Below are 22068 nucleotides of genomic sequence, written 5' to 3' on the forward strand. Positions count from 1 at the left end.
TGGCATTAGAAAAGACAACAAGCATTTCTGGCTAATTTTATTACAATACAGGAATAGCCCCCATAATGTGCAACAGTAATTACGTTTAGAGCAGTGTGCCCAGCTCTCTTAGCGATGAATGAGAGACATTGACCATGGTCTGCTAGTTTAAAAATCACCATTAGCCTATGCTACTTAGGGCCAGAACATTTCCCATTTTATGCTCCTAATCTGCCTTGCAACTGCAATCTTCATTTGTTTTAATTGTCCATGTGGACATTTTTTGACACGCACAAAGACAATAAACATGTTCCCGTAAGTGTTGCAAATCAGAAATGTGTTTTTTTCCACCCAGTTAAAATGTTATGGAGAGTTGAAACGGTGGGGTGGAGCTGCCGTTCCAGCCTGCAAAATAACAACTTCAAATGGTGCCTGGTCCTTCATTTTCAACTAATGGGCTTATTTCTGCATCCTCTGTCATTCTCTCCTTGGGGAATATGTTCTCTCATTTCAAAAGCTTTGCTTCTCCGTTACATTGTAAAGCCACAATATGGAGTACAGAACTCAGATGTTAATATCAAGCACTGTGACGACTTACTGATGTCCCCATCCAACCCTCCAAACAGGAAATATCAATATATTTTTGGATCCTCAGGAACGATTTGGAAATACACTAGTGTGTGTTCAGTTTGAATTCACTGAATCTGAAAATGAAAGAGTAAATGAAAGAAGACATTTCACTTCTTTAATTCTTGCTTATAATATCCTTGGGATGGTCTCTCTTTTACCTGTCGGCACAATACATTTTTGTTTTGTTTGTTTATTTATTTGTTCACGTGTTTGTCCACATAGGTTATGACCTCAGTAATCTAGTGACAGAATCATGCCCAGCATCATGAACTGTTTATCTGTCCTAATTAGGCCTTGGGGTTGCTGGGTCCCATGTGTGTTGTAATAAAGGCATCATTAGTCTAGGGGTTAAGCCCCATGGACCATTAGGTAGTTATGGTCAGATTGATGATGTGTGGTGTAGTGGTATGTCCCTCAAACAAGACTGCCAACATGTTTTAAAATGATGGACGTTGTTTGTGGATTATGGATATTATGTTTGGTGAATTTGCACTCACATTGACTGTGATCAAAAATACTCTTTCAGCTGTCCCCGGCACCATAAAAACTTCTGCACAATGAAAAATGTTTACGGCCTGGCATTGTCCAGAAAATTAGGAAACTTCCCTGGGGCATGAAAAATTGTCCACTGTGCATTCCTATTCTGTGTAAAGTAATCTCTCCTTGGCTTTGTTGAGAAAATGATTTGTTCCTCCTGGAGACCTCCACTCATAGCCCTGAGTTACTGTGTGATTTCCTGGGTAGGTTTTGGAGCCTTTGTTGGGGGACTGGGGCTCTAGTTCCATTGCCAGTTGGCGGGGACCCTGTGGACTCCATTTGCTCTGCGCTGCTTCTTAATTTCATTACTTTTACTGTGACCTCAATTAGCAGGGACCCTAGCCCAGGAAATGACTTTCCATTGGAAAGTGAAGCTGGGCTCAGTCGGCAGAGAGAGGGATACCGCTTTAAAGGGAGAGTGCATTTTACTCCTGGCACTTAAAGTTTTTAGTCATTAGTCAGTTCCAAGTTAAAGTTATATCATTTAAATCAGACTTGTTTGTGAAAACTTTCCAAAACATCCATCAGAATTGAAAGAATATACATTTTTGCTTTCCCTGTTTTGACAGAGAGTGAAGAAATACTCCAACTACAATAACTTTTCCTGTCAAGTTTGCCTTTGTACAAATATCAACAATGTAACGAAAGTGAAATCTTACGTTTTATAAAGGTATGAATATACCAGTTTTCGCACTTTCTGAGTAACAGTATTTTCTCTTTCTCAATAAGAAGTTGTTTCTGAAAGTAATACAATCATAGTGTTAGTAATATCCCACGTCCAACCGGTAGAATGTATGCATAAAAAAGAAGAATCCCACCCTTCAAGCACTTCACGGTTTCACACTCAGGCAGAGAGAGCAGAGCAGAGGCCTGGGGAGTCAATATGTCAGCGTTTATGGATGCCCTGCGGAGCTGCACAGGGCTGTCAGGCCTCTATTCATGCTCTAATGGCCCCCTAAGGAGTCTGTCTCTCTTTGCTGAAAGGGCCGGGAGGCCCAGTGGACGCCCTGTTGTTGAAGGTGAGCGAGCGCTCTCATGGATGCGCCGCGCCTTCATCCATATGACAAGAACCATAAAAGAGTAGCGCTTTTCTTCGCTGCTTCTCCCTCTCTTCTCTTCGTTCTCCTCCCTTCGACATTTCTTGCCCGACCTCAAATAAAGAAAAGGGTGCTAATTGTTTGTTGTGAGAGCCAAAGATTATAGAGCCTCCCGTCTTTCTTCCTCCCCTTGCCTTTTTCTCCTCTTTTGCAGGAATGTGATTCTATCACAGAGCAGAGCAAAGCAAACTATCAGAATTGTCCTTTGGTACGTTGATCAGAGGGAAAAGAGACTAATTTTGACAGTAGCAATGAGACACAAGAAAACAGTCTAAGGTTGGATTTTGGTTGGATGTGAGGCTCAGGTTTAATTCCAAATGAATGAGGAGGGAGGTCATAGGGAAACGTTACACTCATAGAAATCAAATCAAATTGTATTGGTCACATACACATATTTAGCAGATGTTATTGCTTGTGTTTCTAGCTACAGCAGTGCAGTAGTATCTAACAATTCACAACAATACACACATCTAAAAGTAAAATAATGGAATTAAGAAATATTAGGATGAATAGTGTCGGAGTGGCATTGACTAAAATACAGTAGAATACAGTATATACATATGAGATGAGTAAAGCAGTATGTAAACCTTATTAAAGTGACTAGTGTTCCATTTTTAAGTGACTAGTGATTCCATGTCTATGTACATAGGGCAGCAGCATCTAAGGTGCAGGGTTGAGTAACCAACCGGGTGGTAGCCGGCTAGTGATGGCTATTTAACAGTTTGATGTCCTTGAGGTAGAAGCTGTTTTTCAGTCTCTCGAAAAAGGTTCCAAAAGAGAACCTTTTTTTGTTTCCATGTAGAACTCTTTTTGGTTCTAGGTAGAACCCCTTTGGGTTCCATGTAGAACAGTCTGTTGAATGGAACCCAAAAGTGTTATACCTGGAACCAAAAAGGGTTCTCCTATGGGGACAGCCAAAGATAACACCTTTTTTTCTAAGTGTATGGTCCTCTAGATCATAGTACTGACGTGGTGTGAGATGTACACTGGTGAGGTGGTTATTTTCCTACTTACTGTTGAGACTCTCGGGAGACACCTGCCTTTGGTCCTTAGACACCTGTTAATCAGTGGACAGAACTGATTTGTACGTTTGAGAGAGGAGGGGAAGTTCAATGCGATGTAATTTAAGAAAATGTATACAGTCAGGGCTTGTTTGAGAGTCCATTGTTGTGGACTCTCAACCACACTTATAATCTAAATTGTGCAATACTGTGACTCAAATGTTTTCATTTACAGTAGACACAAGTTACTTTTGTTTATTGCAAGCAGATAACAGTAGCCATACTAGAGGTTGCTCATCTCCAGAATCAATTAGTGATAAATGCCAAGCCAGGCTCTGAGAAGGTCACTGCTACCAGGGGAGATGATGATGATTCAAATTGATTTCAGCATATTAACATTAGGTAGGTACATCCTTGCTATATTGTCATATTCTCCTTGTCATATTCTCACGTTGAAGAGGTTTTTTGGTTGGCGACCTAGGTAACTAACAGATTAGATTATTTTAGAAAAATTCTAGGTTTTAATTTCAGTCTCTGGCTCATTGTCTATCTGAGTGTATAGTTCCTCATGTCCCTTGTTTTCATGGATTACTATATGGATTGTTTTAATGTAGTACTATAAGGTTTGTTTTAATGTAGTACTATAAGATTTGTTTTAATGCAGTACTATAAGGTTTGTTTTAATGCAGTACTATAAGGTTTGTTTTAATGTAGTACTATAAGGTTTGTTTTAATGCAGTACTATAAGGTTTGTTTTAATGTAGTACTATAAGGTTTGTTTTAATGCAGTACTATAAGGTTTGTTTTAATGCAGTACTATAAGATTTGTTTTAATGCAGTACTATAAGGTTTGTTTTAATGCAGTACTATAAGGTTTGTTTTAATGTAGTACTATAAGGTTTGTTTTAATGTAGTACTATAAGGTTTGTTTTAATGCAGTACTATAAGGTTTGTTTTAATGTAGTACTATAAGGTTTGTTTTAATGCAGTACTATAAGATTTGTTTTAATGCAGTACTATAAGGTTTGTTTTAATGCAGTACTATAAGGTTTGTTTTAATGGAGTACTACAAGGTTTCTATGTTAAATCCATCCTTCAGTAACACAACTGAATAATCTCCTATGGCTCTCCTAACTTGGCAAACACTGAGGGACACACAGACAAATGCCGCCTCATTCTCTGAAAAATGCAAATTGGGAAGTTGTCAGCTATTTGATGTTGCTGCATGATCCCCGCCCCCGAAAACATCCCTCTCCAGTACGTGGGGTTGAATCCCATGCAATCCTGGGGACAGGAAGAGATGTTTATATTCAGGCCTGGAGCAGGAGACAGCACAGAGACAGATGGATGTCAGAGATAGCAGATCCCAATCCAGGCATTTGCTGCTTATCACAGGGCCTGTTTGCATAATTAGGCCTTTTGATATTCCTCCCCGCCGACTGACAAAAAGTATAATTGCAACATCAACTACGACAAAAGGCATGCACAAAATAAACAAGTAAACATAAATAGAATGAAAAGATGGGCTGTTATTTTTGTCCTGTGGGAATGAAGGAAAAAAACGACCAATAAACAAAATGTGCTGTCAGTCACAGTCAACTGGTGTGACTGGCTGCTCTGAGGCTGGTCCTGTGAATGCCTGCAGAACACTGAGCGTGAGGCCTGATTGTAATTATGCTGGAACTAATATGCTTTTCAAAATGAGCCATTATGAGCTAATGCTTCACTGCCAGAGCCCTGTCTGTTTTTGTCCCTCTGTCTTGGGTAGTTTGCAAAGGTACAGCTGATATTGAGGCCATTGGTTCCGGTATCAAAAACAGCCTTCATGGGACAGGGTTAGGGATACACACCATAGTGTTGTTGAGCTAATACTGACTCAGAGTTATTCTGAGAGACAAGGAATGATGCTTCCCTTCATGTCATCATGGAGGCTTCTTTATAATTTGTTATCCTTAAAAAGTATCCATTTCTGATCTATATTTTCTATATTTGACCTAAATATTCACAGACACAGTGATGTGATTATATTGGTTAATATTTGACCATATTAGACATCTTGGCGTTGTTTTGTTTTTTGCTATCATGTGGAAGCGTTGCTAGTAGCCTCCTGTGTTGTAGTGTTGTGGTGATCAGTTATAGCCTCCTGTGTTGTAGTGTTGTGGTGATCAGTTGCTCGTAGCCTCCTGTGTTGTAGTGTTGTGATGATCAGTTGCTAGTAGCCTCCTGTGTTGTAGTGTTGTGGTGATCAGTTGCTCGTAGCCTCCTGTGTTGTAGTGTTGTGATGATCAGTTGCTAGTAGCCTCCTGTGTAGTAGTGTTGTGGTGATCAGTTGCTAGTAGCCTCCTGTGTTGTAGTGTTGTGATGATCAGTTGCTAGTAGCCTCCTGTGTTGTAGTGTTGTGATGATCAGTTGCTAGTAGCCTCCTGTGTTGTAGTGTTGTGGTGATCAGTTGCTAGTAGCCTCCTGTGTTGTAGTGTTGTGATGATCAGTTGCTAGTAGCCTCCTGTGTTGTAGTGTTGTGGTGATCAGTTGCTAGTAGCCTCCTGTGTTGTAGTGTTGTGATGATCAGTTGCTAGTAGCCTCCTGTGTTGTAGTGTTGTGGTGATCAGTTGCTAGTAGCCTCCTGTGTAGTAGTGTTGTGGTGATCAGTTGCTAGTAGCCTCCTGTGTTGTAGTGTTGTGGTGATCAGTTGCTCGTAGCCTCCTGTGTTGTCGTGTTGTGATGATCAGTTGCTAGTAGCCTCCTGTGTAGTAGTGTTGTGGTGATCAGTTGCTAGTAGCCTCCTGTGTTGTCGTGTTGTGATGATCAGTTGCTAGTAGCCTCCTGTGTTGTAGTGTTGTGGTGATCAGTTGCTAGTAGCCTCCTGTGTTGTAGTGTTGTGATGATCAGTTGCTAGTAGCCTCCTGTGTTGTAGTGTTGTGATGATCAGTTGCTAGTAGCCTCCTGTGTTGTAGTGTTGTGGTGATCAGTTGCTAGTAGCCTCCTGTGTAGTAGTGTTGTGGTGATCAGTTGCTAGTAGCCTCCTGTGTTGTAGTGTTATGGTGATCAGTTGGAGTTGATGGTGTTGGAGTGTAGCCTAGATGCTTTTTGTGTGATCATTTTCTGGACTGTGATTGTATGTTGTCTCTGCTATTGTAGGGCTTGACATTATTGTAGCACAATGTTCTTGTGGATCACTGGACCCCAGCAGTCTTTATTGACTCTAAAGCCTTGGACATCAGTCCAACTATGCCATATTACCTGAGCTTCTCTCCTAGGGAGAACAGAGAGAGTAGGGGCTCCTCAGAAGGAGGATGGGAGTAAGAGAAGAAGACAGTCCATGGGGTTGGCGGGCTGGCTGGGGAGGGAGTTTGGAGGGGTCGGGGTGATGAGTATTCCATCTGCCTGCAGTCTGAGCTCTGAGCAGACCATGGGGTCAGCAGTGAGGAGCATCAGGAGAGAGGGAGGACCATCTTTAAACCTCACACTAAACTCACCGCTAAACTATTAACCAACTGCTAAGCTTCTCAGAGACAAGACCCCTGTTGTTGGTTGTGTTCTGACTTGAGTTGACATTCTGTCTGACTGGATATTATTAGAAATAGCAGTGCTTTGTGAAAAAGCAAGGATTCTCAGAAATAACAGAGTGCTTAAACAATCTCTTTGGGAAACATATGGTTCCATTCATTAGTAATGATATTCAATTCAAGTCTGTTAGTAAAACAATTTGTTATTTTGGTATAATATGTTTACTTGTTTTCCTGTTTGTGTCCATAAAGGTTAGTTGAATCGTAAACAAAACATTTCTGATTTAGAAGACATGGTCAATACCTGGTTAATTCTGTTTAAACAAAGCTGATTTAGAAGACATGGTCAATACCTGGTTAATTCTGTTTAAACAAAGCTGATTTAGAAGACATGGTCAATACCTGGTTAATTTCTGTTTAAACAAAGCTGATTTAGAAGACATGGTCAATACCTGGTTAATTCTGTTTAAACAAAGCTGATTTAGAAGACATGGTCAATACCTGGTTAATTCTGTTTAAACAAAGCTGATTTAGAAGACATGGTCAATACCTGGTTAATTCTGTTTAAACAAAGCTGATTTAGAAGACATGGTCAATACCTGGTTAATTCTGTTTAAACAAAGCTGATTTAGAAGACATGGTCAATACCTGGTTAATTCTGTTTAAACAAAGCTGATTTAGAAGACATGGTCAATACCTGGTTAATTCTGTTTAAACAAAGCTGTATTTTTAAATCAATATTGAGTAGGTCCTCAGAGAGCCCTGATGGAGGACACATGGCTGTTTAATCATGCCCACTGGATGTTTGCTACATAATTAGTCTCTAATTGCTATTATAACTGATGAGGCGAGGCACGAGTGCTTTATCAATATCCCCAGAACCTTCCAATGGAATTACAGCCAAGGCATTATACCCAGGTCTAATCAGGATTTACCTTATTGTTTCAAAGCAGCGAGAAGTGTTAGAGAACTGACCTCGATGCCCACAGGGATTGAGTTTATTCCAAGGTAGTAGGCTAATCATCCACCGTTTTGTCCTTTATCAACATTGACAGATTTGTAAACCAAGAAGAAGACATGTGTTATTCAAATTCAAAAGCTTTGTTGTCTTGGAAACAGATAGTAAGTGTTTATTCTTCCATAATTTAGGCTGAGAGGCACCGCATCCATAAATATCAAACAACCATTTAAATACAAAAAGATTTGGATACTGTGTAATCCATCCAGGGTCATAATATATGTGAATGTAGATAGTGTTGTCTGCTGAAGGGTTTCGTAGGGTGGCCAAAAGTGCAGTTACAGTAAAATGCGTTAACCAGACAGCCATGCAACTCTGAGAGGAACCATATGTTTGACCGAAATTCTGTTTCTGTCACAGCCCATTTGGGTACATGTGGGAGCCCCAGTGTTGTTGATGAATCTTGGCATCCCGTTCGGCAGAATGTGCTCTGGATAGAGATGAGGTTTGCTTCTCACTTCCCTGTTTCCCAAACTCATTACTGAAAGGGCTGTTGACCTTCACCCAGAGCGTGCTGCCTGCTGCTTGTAGTTCGTGCACACAAACAGACGTGTTGGCTGTGTGTGCCATGACACATATGTCACTGTAACCAGGGCTCAGTGACAGGTGGCAGTACATACTCATTAGTCTTGTTTGCCATGCAGTTTGTTTGTAAATCCTTTGCAAAATGCTTACATCGGAATACAGGGGGAGGATTTTGTTTTGTAATTTTGGACATAGCGACTAGACTACATGCCACACATGCACTTCTTAACCCTCTCACATAGATAAACAAAGGATGAGAAATATGAGCAAAAGAAAATAACTCAAGCAGAATTCTATGTTGTCTATGAGCAGCCCTCCCCTCTGTCCCACTGTTCCCCCCTCGCCCCCCTCGTCCCCCCATAGGACACAGAGGTGACTTTGGAAAGTGATCTATGGACCGCTGTGCCGGTCTCAAGTGTTGTCATGGCTAGTTAGCTGCAAATCGCTCTGCACATCCTCATGAAAACCAACAAAGGGATATGCCATATATGTACATATTCAACTTTGTATGTTCAAGGGTATTCTCTGCAATAGTGGTAGCCAGTGTTGGAGAATCAATCTTTCTTAAAAGGGGTAAGACAAAATAATTGATTTTAATGAATGCGGCCTCATGTCCTGCGGCCGCATGTAATCCGCAGAGAATCGTTGAGCGTGAGCTCAGGGCGACAAAAAGACGTTCTCAGAAGACTCATCGAGTGGCCTGTATTGATAGTCTCCATATAATCCCATAATTCCTTGTTTAATTAAACTCCAGAGCCGGCCTTGAGACCCAGACAGATTTGGTTGCTCTTTTATTCTCACAGTTGTTATTTTGAGGCTATTTGGCTTCCGTTTGTCCATGTGGTATGTTGAAACATTCTAGAGGGCATTGTTAAACTGAGTTTAGTTGTGCCCATAGCTATTGCAGGGGATTCACCTGGGGTAACTTTCAGGAGACCATTATGGTTGTCATTATATGGGCAGAAAGGGTTTCTGTAAAGGACAATGAGCTCTCAACAAACTCTCTACTTCTATATCTCTCATGTTTTGGTCTCTACCCTTCACTCCTTCTGGACTGTACATGTCTGATGCAATCCAACAAGGCCTGGAGCAACACTGGCTAGTCACACTGGCTTGTCAATGTCTCATTGAGCACATTTGTGAAAATATGAATTTTATAACAGGAAATGAAAAGGGCCATGTAGTTTGAATAGACATGCAGAGGAGGTGAAAATGATGCAATTTCCTAAATTCAGTTATAATGGTAATGCGCTGTGGTAATACATATTCACTGTCAGAAACATTCCTCTTGGCCTGGATTGGATGGCTTTGTGCAGTATCTATATTCCTCAAGCAAAAATGCAGCAGCTTAGTTGAATGCCTAAAAGTATTGTAAGATATATTGTAATTCATTTATTGACAGCAGTATCATGGAAACACAGAATATGGGATTGAATGGTTCTGGCGCGATATTGTTGTTATGTTCTGTATATTCTGGCTGTGCTGTTTTTTGAGCAGCAGTGTGCCCTGGGCCATTGTGAGAGAATAGTGTGGTGAGGAACCGCAAGGTGGCCTGGGTAGATTAACCCTTCCACCCAGCACCCCCTCCTCCCCCCTACCGCCTGCAGCCCTCTGCAGCCCTCTGGGGCCTCTCCCTCTCTCTCTCAGGCAGGATTGGGTATCAGGCCTCTTATATTCTGTATAAATATCCACAGATTAAGATAATATTTGCTCTGTTGTGCTCAGAGAGAGGGAAAGCTGTCATTTGAATCCTCTTTGCAGCCTCTCCCCCTCAATAATATGATTCTAGCAAATGACATAGCCTCTGGAGTGGTTCTGCCCCCAAACTACAGAACGTGGCTTGTATGGACCATTTCAGGGTTTCACCCATACTTTCTATTGCCTTTTCAATGACGTCGGTTAATCAACTATGTGACTAATTTCTGTCTGAACAGAGGCGTGTGGGTAACACAGACAACCCGAAGAAATGAATAACCAATAAAATGGACTTCCTTTTCATTGTTGCTAATTTCCACTGTATTATTCAAGTGTAATCTAATATTAACTGAGCTGGCCTCTCCATCCCTCCCCATTGGCCCAGGTAATCGTACAGACGAGGGTTCAGACGTGGAGTCGGAGCCGGACCTTCCCTTGAAGAGGAAGCAGCGTCGCAGCCGCACCACCTTCACAGCCGAGCAGCTGGAGGAGCTGGAGAAGGCCTTTGAGAGGACACACTACCCAGACATCTACACCAGGGAAGAGCTGGCCCAGAGGACCAAGCTCACTGAGGCCCGCGTACAGGTTAGTTAGACACACAAACAATCAACACACACTCTGTCATGGCTGCTGAGAATTATCCAGGTGTTTATGACACTGATGTAAAACACTGTTTTCCTGTACATTGACACATTAGTTATAATATCCTGGTATAGTTTTACATCTAACCAAATCTGAGTTAATGGAGTTTACAGAGTTATTTTAGATAAGTTTGGACATAATGCTTTACATGTAATTTTTTCAGGAACAGTTTATCAGTAGGCTATGTTCCCTATTAGCTCATCAAATGTAAGACAAACTACTTGTATCGGGAAAAGTTTATTTGGCATCCTTAATGCAATATGCTTCCAGCTGACTATAATGTGGTTTAGATAGATATGTTTTTTCCCCCCAAAAAATTCCAATTCATCCCACTTCACTGAAATCGAAGCCATCCATTTGCCATAACATAATTTTGGAGTAAAAAATGCTGCCAATGTATTTGCATAAATACATTTGAATGCATTCATGTCATGCCCAATTGGACCTTATTTTATATTCTTATTTTTCCATTTATCCTCTTCTTGGTCTCCTGCTGCCGTTTGTCACCCATGGCGATGATATATTTATTCATCCCAGTGCAGTTCTTTTTTACCCATATTTCTACCCCCTCACCTCACCTCTGTGAGTTCACTGCTATCTGTGAGTTCTCATCTGTTCTAAGAAGGCCTTGACAGGGGATTCTCCATTTTTTTCACACCCAAGACTCTATTCCAGAACCTGCCTGACAGCTTGTGTGCCATTTGGTTTTATGTAACACTGAAGGAAAATACAGTAGAGTTATAGCGGCAGCTGTTCTGGAGGGAGAAGAGAAAGAGAAAGAGAAAGAGAAAGGGAGAGGGAGAGGGAGAGGGAGAGAGAGAGAGAGAGAGAGAGAGAGAGAGAGAGAGAGAGAGAGAGAGAGAGAGAGAGAGAGAGAGAGAGAGAGAGAAGAAATGCATTCCTGATGGATTTCTCATTTCGGCCTTTGGCCAGGATCTCTCTCCTATCACTTTCAAGCATGCCTCTGCTTGTAAAACCCTGTGCATATCACATAGGGTCTCTCATCCTCTCCAGGGACCCCATTCCCTGACAACAACATTAATCAATCAGACGTTAGTAAAAAAGGGCCGGGGCAACCCTCTCCTCTTACCACAACCCCTCGCTCACTCCCCCTAAACCTCCCAAACTCTGAACCACCCCGCGCGCTAACTGTTCCTCACACTCCAAACATGCGGTTAGGGGTAACTGATTCCACACATGTCTTTGTCTGTCTAGCAAACCCTCAAAACAGAAAGGTGTATGCCAAAATGGTTGATGCAGCACTCAGGATGATGCTGAGAGATTTATTTCATGTGTATTTTCTTGCGATATATTACGTTTTAGAATGTTTTAAATATACTTATGAGGCAGACTTGGAAAGGGAAGTGGGAAGGTCTTTCAGTTATTTTTTGATGAATCTCTTTTTTTGAAGATTGTCCTCCATTACAGTGTAATGGCGGTCTCATGAAATACATCTGGAAAATACATGCATGTCTCATAGATTCTGAGTTATGACAGATGGGTTAAAATGCTTTGTATTTACAATGCTATCCATTTGGTTAAATTTGTTTGAATGTAGCATCAATATTAGACCTTGTAGAGTGGAGCTGAATTCTTTGTGAAGCTCATTATGATTGTAGAAGAAATGATCCAACAAACCTGTCTCTGATTGGTTGAGCAGGCAGAGTGTCATGTGGGCTAGAGAGCACAGAGAGTCCTCTGTCTTGTCCATGTTCCAGGCACTTCACAGCCATATTTGTAGGTCAATTACATTTCAATTTCAGAGAGAATCTCTTCAAGCATTTGCCTCTAGAGTATTTATGGAAACTGATGGTAATTTGAAGTCTAAACGCAAAGAAAAAATACATGGTTGAAAACTGAAAGGAAACTCCTGCAAGATAATAGAGCTAAATTATGTCATGTGAAAACCTGAGGTATTTGAGACAAGGATATAATTTGTTAATGCAGTTTTCCTCATAATCTAATTCTAAAACGCTTTTAAAGTCTCCTAAGGTCAACTCAAACTTAATTTTCTGAGATGGTCACCCCAAGAAACTGACTCTGGAAGTAAATAATGGACATCAGTCTTCAATGTTGCTCAGTGGTTTGGTAAGTGAGTTGGGAGGAGGATTTAGGATGGACTATGGAGCCCTTGTATAATTGTTTATTTTTCAAGAGTCGTGTGTTTTTTTCAATTGGCTTTGCCAAAGCACTGCCCCATTGCATCTGCACACCAGGGACTTACCCTGCTCCTCGTCAGCCTGCTGAAGTACTCAGACACATCCTATTTAGCAACACTGACCATTGCAGACATGATGATATAAGAAAAACGGTAAAGCCTCTTCTCTAAAACTGCTCCCAATTGAATCAATACATTGAAAAAGACATGGGGCCAAAGGCTGGATTTGGGTGAACTTGCCAGTTTTAGTGTCCATGCGTTTTGAAGATGTCAGCCAGCTGGGGTTTTACATAGGTGCCCAAATGGCCAATCTCTGGGCTGGACAGAAGGACCTTTGGCCCGAGAGCCGACCTGCTCCAGCACAGCTACAATGACGCATCTTCCAGATGTCAGCGAGTGGGGAGGCTAAGAGGGGAGTAGGGCTGAGTCAGAAACCCAAAGCAGAGGGGCGGTGTTGTAGGATCTTAAAGATCCATCTCTTCTTCAGTAGGATTTGTGGTTGTGGTTACGGCTTACCCTGTTGGTTGTTATTGTAATAATCTGTTAACCAGTGTTTGTGGTTTACACTGCAGGGACACATAGTAAAATTGCTATTGGCTGTGAGGGTATATGGGCCCACTCCAAGCTGAGAGTTATTATGTGGAATGGTGCTCAAGAGGCCTCCTGGTTTAACGAGAAGTGACAAGTGTTTGGTTTACTGGTGACTCCACAGTCCAAACTCACTGCCCTATAAACTCAGCTAACCCAAACCCCCTCCTCTCCCCGCCCCTGCCTGCCATCTTGAATCACACTATCTCATCCATCTTCATCAGGCCCACCACCCCCTAAAACACAGCTACCAGCAGCCCCCCCTGGAACCGCTACTGTTTTATCACCCCAACTGACAAATTACGGGATCTGATCCATATCTCACAGCCATTAGTTCCAGGCTACCTGTCCCTATGAAGCTAGCTAGCTGTCTCCTGATCTGAGCGCCCCACTCTCTGTGCTGCCCATTCTGCATCTGAAATAAAACACTCATTCCGAACTGGACCAGGCAGTGGAGTCCTTCCACAGACTATTAAGAAAAGAGAACAGAAAAGAGCGTCACTTGTGTCTAGCCTTCAGAGGTATGGGCCGGGTGGATGGGGAGGGAGGGAGGGCAGAGAACAGAGGGAGGGAGGGAGGGCAGAGAACAGAGGGAGGGAGGGAGGGCAGAGAACAGAGGGAGGGAGGGAGGGCAGAGAACAGAGGGAGGGAGGGAGGGAGGGAGGGAGGGAGGGAGGGAGGGAGGGAGGGAGGGAGGGAGGGAGGGAGGGAGGGAGGGAGGGAGGTAAGAGGCTCGGTCTTAATGCTGTAAATCAGTGTAAATCCTCTCCTCCTCACACTTGAAATGAATTACATTCTCTTCTATTTAGGCTGAGGTTCCCACCTCTGCTGAGGAGGCTCATCTGAGCGGCGCTTAGCAAATCTGACACATAGATCCCCTTTCATTCCCAATAAACATTCTAGATGTAGCTATTATAGTTAGAGGAATCTAATAAGGTATAAGCGTAGCCTTTTATGCAGCGTAGAAATCAATTTGGCAAGACGTTTTCCTCTCTAACTGGAGAGTGTGCTAGGCGTCTGATGCCAACCGCAAAACAGAGAGAAGTGCTTTGTTTGTCTCTGTGGTGCCCTCTCTCTGATCTCTGAGGCCTCTGTGGAGAGACTGAAAAAAGGAGAGATCCCAGCGCTTCCTTATAGTACCACAGGAAATATTATTGACACTCTATTATATATATATATAAATGCTATATATACAAAAGTATGTGGACACCCCTTCAAATTTGTGGATTTGGCTATTTCAGCCACACCCATTGCTGACAGGTGTATAAAATCGAGCACACAGTCATGCAATCTCCATAGACAAACATTGGCAGTAGATTGGCCTTACTGAAGTGCTCAGTGACTTTCAACGTGACAGTGTCATAGGATGCCACCTTTCCAACAAGTCAGTTTGTCAAATTTCTGCCCTGTTAGAGCTGCCCCGGTCAACTTCTATGAGCAACTTCGGCTCTTCTGTGAAGTGGTAGGCCACGCAAGCTCACAGAATTGGACCGCCCAGTGCTGAAACGCGTAGCGCATAAAAATCATCTGTGGTCGGTTGCAACACTCACTACCGAGTTCCAAACTGCCTCTGGAAGTAAGTCAGCACAAGAACTGTTCATTAGGGGCTTCATGAAATGAGTTTTCATGGCAGAACAGCCACACACAAACCTAAGATCACCATGTGCTATGCCAAGCGTCGGCTGGAGTGGTGTAAAACTCGCCGCCATTGGACTCTGGAGCAGTGGAAACATTCTCTGGAGTCCGATGGACAAATCTGGGTTAGGCAGATGCCAGGAGAACGCTACCTGCCCCAATGCATAGTGCCAACTGTAAAGTTTGGTGGAGGAGTAATAATGGTCTGGGTCTGTTTTCCATGATTCGGACTATTCGGACTTAGTTCCAGTGAAGGGAAATCTTAATGCTACAGCATACAATGACATTCTAGACGATTCTGTGCTTCCAACTTTGTGGCAACAGTTTGGGGAAGACCCTTTCCCGTTTCAGCATGACAGTGCCCCCATGCACAAAGCAAGGTCAAGACAGAAATGGTTTGTAGAGATCGGTGTGGAAGAACTTGACTGGTCTGCAAAGGGCCCTGACCTCAACCCCATCAAACACCTTTGCGATGAATTGGAATGCCGACAGGGAGCCAGACCTAATTGCCCAACATCAGTGCCCAATCTCACTAATGCTCTTGTTGCTTAATGGAAGCAAGTCCCCGCAGCAATGTTCCAACATCTAGTGGAAAGCCTTCCCAGAAGAGTGGAGGCTTTTATAGCAGCAAAGGAGGGACCAACTCCATATTAATGCCCATGATTTTGGAATGAGATGTTCAACAAGCAGGTGTCCACATACTTTTATATATAAATACTCAGGCAGACAGGCATAGAGGCATTCAGTTACTGTTCAATTGAACATTAGAATGGGCCAAACTGGTGACCTAAGCGACTTTGAGCGTGGTATGATCGTCGATGCCTGGAGCGCCGGTTCCAGTATCTCAGAAACGTCCGGCCTGCTGGGCTTTTCATGCACGACAATGTCTAGGGTTTACTGAGAATGGCGTGACAAGCAAAAGACATCCAGTCAGCTGCAGTCCTGTGGGTGAAAACAGCTCATTGATGAGAGGTCGAAGGAGAATGGCAAGAATCGTGCAAGCTAACAGACGGGCCACAAACAGACAAATAACGGTGCAGTATAACAGTGGTGTGCAGAACGGCATCTCGGAACGCACAACTCATTGGTTCTTGTCACAGATGGGCTACTGCAGCAGATGCCCACACCAGGTTCCACTCATATCAGCTAAAACCAAGATGAAGCAACTCCAATGGGCATGCAATCACCAACACTGGACAACTGAGGAGTGGAAAAACAGTGCCTGGTCCGACGAATTCCGGTTCCTGTTGCGTCATGCTGATGGCAGAGTCAGGATTTGGCATAAGCAGCATGAGTCCATGGCACCATCCTGCCTGCAGTTCAGGGAGACGGCGGTGGTGTAATGGTGTGGGGAATGTTTTCCTGGCACACATTAGGTCCCTTGATACCAATTGATCAACGTTTGAACACCACATCTTGTAGAATCCATGCCCTGAATAATTCAGGCTGTTCTGGAGGCAAAGGAGGGTCCGACCCGGTACTAGATGGGTGTACCTAATACTAACTGGCCACTGAGTGTATATTCCTTTAATTTAGTTTAGGATAAACATAATGATGCTATAGAGATGTGAAATAGAGATTAAATAGAGATTTACTAGGTTGTTGTCCCGCTAGGTGATTACCAATGGCAGGAGAGAACGGCATAGTAGGATTCAGTAGTAACAATGGCAGAGCCCACCCAACCCAACCGTCATCCATGTTCCCACCAGTCTGGTTTTATGTCGGTTCCATAAAGGAATAAATAGGGGTTATGTAGACTGTGGAGGAGAAATTGTTGCAATGCATCTGTGTGAATGTTCTAACAGTTTCTTATTATTAGAAATGAAATGACTTTCCTTCAGTCCCTCTGTATTCCTGATACTTATCGAGCTAATCCCACTCTCCTCTCAAATTCACACTCCCAGCTACTCTAATTAGCATAGTGCCAGTCTGGCAGGCAGGCATAGAGAGAAACAGCAAGATCTAGTGAGGGTGGGTAGTACGTGGTATAAAACCAATGAGGATTTCTATGTTGTTTCGCCTCTTTGCACTACTGTGTTCGTTGTCTGTTTGTGGAGTGCGCCATTGAAAATACATGAGAAGGAGGGTTGGTCCTTGTTTCTGTGGCGCATTGTTCACTTTGTAGAATGTGTACATGTGGCACCGTTGGATTAAGAAACATATCAGTCTTACAATAACTCCCTTTCGAAAACGCTCTTCACGATTGTCTGAAATTAAATGAAGACAATTAGATTCTATTTGAGACAAAGGACATTTTAGAAAGGGTTTGAATGCAATGTAATGTCATGCATTGCAGTGTTGTGTTAGTGTTATCGAGGATCAGTGATTACCGAATCAGATCCTCAGCTCTGTAGATTCCATTGTGTTATGTTTATTATTGAGTGAGGCCAAGAGAAACAGTGGAATACAGACCCAGGCAAATGCCACTCTCTCAGATTAGAGATTATATTAAAGGATATGTATATGCCACATCAAAGCTATATCAAAGCAACTGTTGTTAACACCTATCTCTCCCCACCTTCACTTCACTAGACCCGGGGACATGTTTTCAGGACCTTCAACTTGCCTGACATTCGTTCCAACCTTCATGTCCCCCAACCCCCGCTACAGTCCCTGCCACCCCCTCCATGTATGTGCTCAGCTCAGCTCAGTAGCTCAACCGCTTTAAAGCGGGTCTCTTTTTGTCTCCCAGGCTCCAGTAAGCTCTAGTCCTAGGAGATGTGGTGGTTCCCCAGGTTTTCTACCCTCCCCCACCCTCCAACTTCCTCCAGTATCTTGCAGGGATTCACACATAGAGTCCATGTTAGCCCCAGTATAGAGGAAGCCAGGTAACTAGCAAACCTCTTACACTGACAAAACAAAACAGGACTGACATGGATGCTGTAGATGCAGACTTTGAGGTACATATGGAGGGAGAGGGAGGAGGGATGAAGCTCTCTCTCTCTGTAGTGTAGAGGAATTAAACCGGATTGGGAAGAGCAGAGGAGAATCTGTCATCCAAGGTGACTTTGTGATCGGGTTCCAGAGTACAGCTTCAAATCCTCCTCAGCTGCAGGCTGTGTGTGTGTGTGTGTGTGTGTGTGTGCGCGTGTGTGTGTGTGTGTGTGTGTGTGTGTGTGTGTGTGTGTGTGTGTGTGTGTGTGTGTGTGTGTGTGTGTGTGTGTGTGTGTGTGTGTGTGTGTGTGTGTGTGTGTGCCTGCCTAACAGACCTGGATTGAAATACATGTACGTATGTATTTTTTTAACTGACAAATAAAATCAATCAATCCAAATTGTGCAGCGGCCAATAGATGAATGGAAAGAGACATCTGTTACAAAACACCAAAAAGGTTAATGACATTCAGAGATTGTCAAGCCAAGCCTTTGGTACTGGAGAAGCCTAAAAGGTAGGGAGGGATGTATTTTCTGTTTGTGGAGATTGACATAGTCTATTTATTGTGGTGTTGAAAACACAAACCATGATATTGAAGGGCCTGAAGTTGGTCTGCTTTGTTTATTGGTTGTGTGGTGCTTTGGCACAGAAACCTGTTGAGGGGAATTCGTTGCGTATATTTGAAATAATTATCAATAAAGCATCAAAATGTTGAGAATCTGATTACCCCCTAGCTCATCATTGTCTGCTGCCGGCTCTGATCGTAGCGTATTGAAACAGGCAGGGAGAGTGAGCTTGTCTGTTGTGGTCGGCAAACCCTCAATCTTCTGGCCCGTAGCCATGTGTGGCATCGACTGTGCCACAAAAGCATGCTGAAGTGGCAAAGTCCATATCCACGTTTATAAACACAGGGTCGCTACAGTTATTATTATTTTTGGTCATAAACATTATTTTGAGTTCATTCTATGGAGGGAGGGTGTATATTTTTCAGTACAAGGGGAGGGTCATGTGAATTTGTATTTCATTTTTTTCTGACACCTACCTCTATTGGAAGTATTTTCAAACTATTTTCTTTAAATAGTCTACTATTTGAGTATTTTCAAATACCTGGGTTAAATGCATAGGAGTATATTTGAGTCAGTGTATTTGACTATTTTCAAATACTTTCCAATATTTAACAACTTGTCTGTTCAAAAGAAAAGTATTTAAATGCTTACTTCCAAATGTCTTTGAAAGTAATTAGAAATACCCAAAGTAGAATTTGGACCCAGGTCTTGTGTGTGTGTGTTTATCTCAGAGTCTTCTGCTGTAAAACCCATGGCTGCTGAAGTAAAACATTCCATCTCCTCTGAAGCAGCAGTGACGCATGACCCCTCTCGCCCAACAATACGGTATTGACCTGGGCACATTGGGCCCAATGTTTGCCAGCTTTAACTCGATAGGGCTGCAGCCTTTGGCATTTTAGTTGACTTGAGTAGATCGGCGTCGCGGCGGGCTCGTTCAAAGCCTCAGAGTAAATTCACTTAGACAGATGCTCTTCACAGGCTCCCCTCTCATTAAGGTAGAAGGGTGGCTATGGAGACCACAGGGCAGGGGAGGGAGATGTTGAGACATCTCCATACACCACTCTGAACTACATCCTATAATGCAAATTATATACTGACATGAGGAGGGGAGGGACATTCTATCAGGAAATTGTGTGAATTATGTATCTGAGGATTTCGTAAGACAAGAGTTTGGTAATGTGTTTTGGTGAGAGAGCAAGATGGAAAAAGAGAGAACAAAACAGAGTATTAGAAAGAGAAAAGTGAAGTGACGGAACAAGAGAAAGTGGCAAAGGCATTTCTGTGTGTTTTGTGCATGGCATGATGGAACACCTCCTGCCTGTGGCTTGGCTGACATAAAAATAAGGAAGTTTAAAGAGGGGTGGGGTGAGCTTCAGAGGTCAGATGTGAGGGTGGCACTGCAGGTGATTGGGCGTCTCTGGAAGGAAGGGGTGTATCCCCATGCCCATCCCGGGAAGCAGGCAGCTGTTTGTCTGGCCCCAGCGGGAAATCAGCAGCTCCAGCTCAGAACCAGCACCACGCTCCACTACATCCCAATAGCAGCCATATCAGTGGGGGCACCAGGGGAGCCCTGAGCCCTCGCAGTGCTTTATTTGGTCTGGAAGAGTTTGTTTGTTGAATGGAAAGTGTGAGGAAATGATCTGCTTCCAGAAGAGGCTCCCTGTTGGTTGGGGTTAGGGTTAGAAGTTGAGAGGCTTGATTCATGCGAGTGGTTGTACAGTGGGGTATTTTGACATCTCAGTCACTTTTTTATCACGAGACACTCTTGATGAAATTGAAACTAGATGCAGACATGATTAAGGCCTAAGAGATACAGTGCGTTGACTCTGTAGTATAACACACAATTCAATCTGAGATCTCTCTTTTTGTGATTGAGAGATCTCTGTGTATGTGAGTTTATGTGTAGCATATGTTTGTGTTCAGGAGAAGGAGAGGCCCCAATAACAGTGAGTGTGTCCCTGTGTTACTCCCTTGAAAGTTAGGCTCTTTAAGAGCTGTTTAAAAGGGACGCCCCCTCTTTGTGCCCAGTGTTCTGCCTGGCGTATGGAAGCCCTTTTGTCCAATCCTTTCATCTGGCTTCACAATAGGCCAGGCCGTTTGAAACACAACAGCAGATGAACTGCGCTGACAGTGTATTAAACTCTGATGAATTGCCAGTGCGAGGCATAGATCAGTGTCCTTCAACCTTTAGCACATACTGGGCCCAGGCCTTGTCTTGGTTAAATGGAACAGGTTGCTGGCTGTATGGCTGCTCTTTTCAAAGGGCCTGATTATATTCATGTTTTGTTGAAGCAGAAGCCTTTTTAAAATGTGTAAATCACTGCAGTTTAAAAGGAGCCTCTTTAGTCTCTCCCATTCAGGGAGTTGACATTGTGCATTCGTGGTTGAAAGTTGATAATGGTGTTGGACATTTTGTGTGCATTTCGGTACAATTCTACATTTGATTTAGATATCTTAAGAAGACTAAGATCTACAGGATGAGCAATTTACATTCTAGACTGTGCAAAGGAATATTCATTTATATTTTTTGTCGATTACAAATAAACTGCTAAATCCATCCACCTTTTATAATATAATTGAAATAATTCACTTGGTATATATTTGCAATTGCATGTATCTGATTTAAAGAGAGAGAGATAAAGAGACAGAGAGAGAGATATAGAGAGAGATGAAGAGAGATAAAGAGAGAGATAAAGAGAGAGAGAGAGAAAGAGAGAGAGAGAGATAGAGAGAGCGAGAGAGAGAGATAGAGAGATAGATAGAGAGATATAGAGAGATATATTTTTCAGAGAGAGAGAGAGAGATAAAGAGAGAGATAAAGAGAGAGAGAGAGTGTGAGTGAGTGAGTGAGTGAGTGAGTGAGTGAGTGAGTGAGTGAGTGAGTGAGTGAGTGAGTGAGTGAGTGAGTGAGTGAGTGAGTGAGTGAGTGTTGTAGTGAGTGAGTGTTGTAGTGAGTGAGTGTTGTAGTGCCATTCTTTATGGCCTCCCTCCAAATGTCTAATAGGTTCACAAACATACTTGAGATGTCTGATGCTGCTGCTTGTGGCCCCTACCTCTGACCCCTTAATGACTTCTTCCATCTGAAGAGGGCTTAGGGCAGCCTGTTGACATAGATCACAGCTTCAGCCACTTAAGAAGAAAAACAGGGACAGACCACTGAGCCTCAATGCCGGCTCTGGCTCCGGCTCCCACAGGGACTAGCTAGCTTCTCCACCACAACCACCACCACTTCTCACAGCAACAGGCAGATGAATCACAGCTGGCAGGACCACACAGTAAATTCATTTGGAGCATTCCGAGAATCATATATCCATTTGATAATAGATTAATTGTGTTAGAATGAATGGAAGAGAATGGATATTCTAGTATGCACAACCTAGGGGTTGCTGAGAGAGAGTGCTTAGCTCTTACAGACGGTTTATCATTGAGGAGCAAACCTGAGGGGAAGTACCTACTATCTCTCTCTCTCTCTCTCTCTCTCTCTCTCTCTCTCTCTCTCTCTCTCTCTCTCTCTCTCTCTCTCTCTCTCTCTCTCTCTCTCTCTCTCTCTCTCTCTCTCTCTCTCTCTCTCTCTCTCTCTCTCTCTCTCTCTCTCTCTCTCTCTCTCTCTCTCTCTCTC

At 43.0% G+C, this 22068-nt stretch overlaps 1 protein-coding gene across 4 annotated transcripts in view; it reads left to right on the plus strand.

The window, feature by feature from the left end:
* pax7a (paired box 7a) overlaps positions 1-22068 on the plus strand; it is a 61240-nt gene that overhangs the window by 16078 nt on the left and 23094 nt on the right. For 3 of the 4 annotated variants that reach the window (XM_038968884.1, XM_038968889.1, XM_038968897.1), the window contains exon 5: positions 10374-10573. In XM_038968884.1, the coding sequence (XP_038824812.1) occupies positions 10374-10573 (200 nt within the window). The remainder of the gene's footprint in view (positions 1-10373; positions 10574-22068) is intronic. The other variant, XM_038968905.1, reaches the window with a different exon arrangement.

The sequence above is a fragment of the Salvelinus namaycush genome, chromosome 2, assembly GCF_016432855.1.
Source record: "Salvelinus namaycush isolate Seneca chromosome 2, SaNama_1.0, whole genome shotgun sequence".
NCBI lineage: Eukaryota > Metazoa > Chordata > Actinopteri > Salmoniformes > Salmonidae > Salvelinus > Salvelinus namaycush.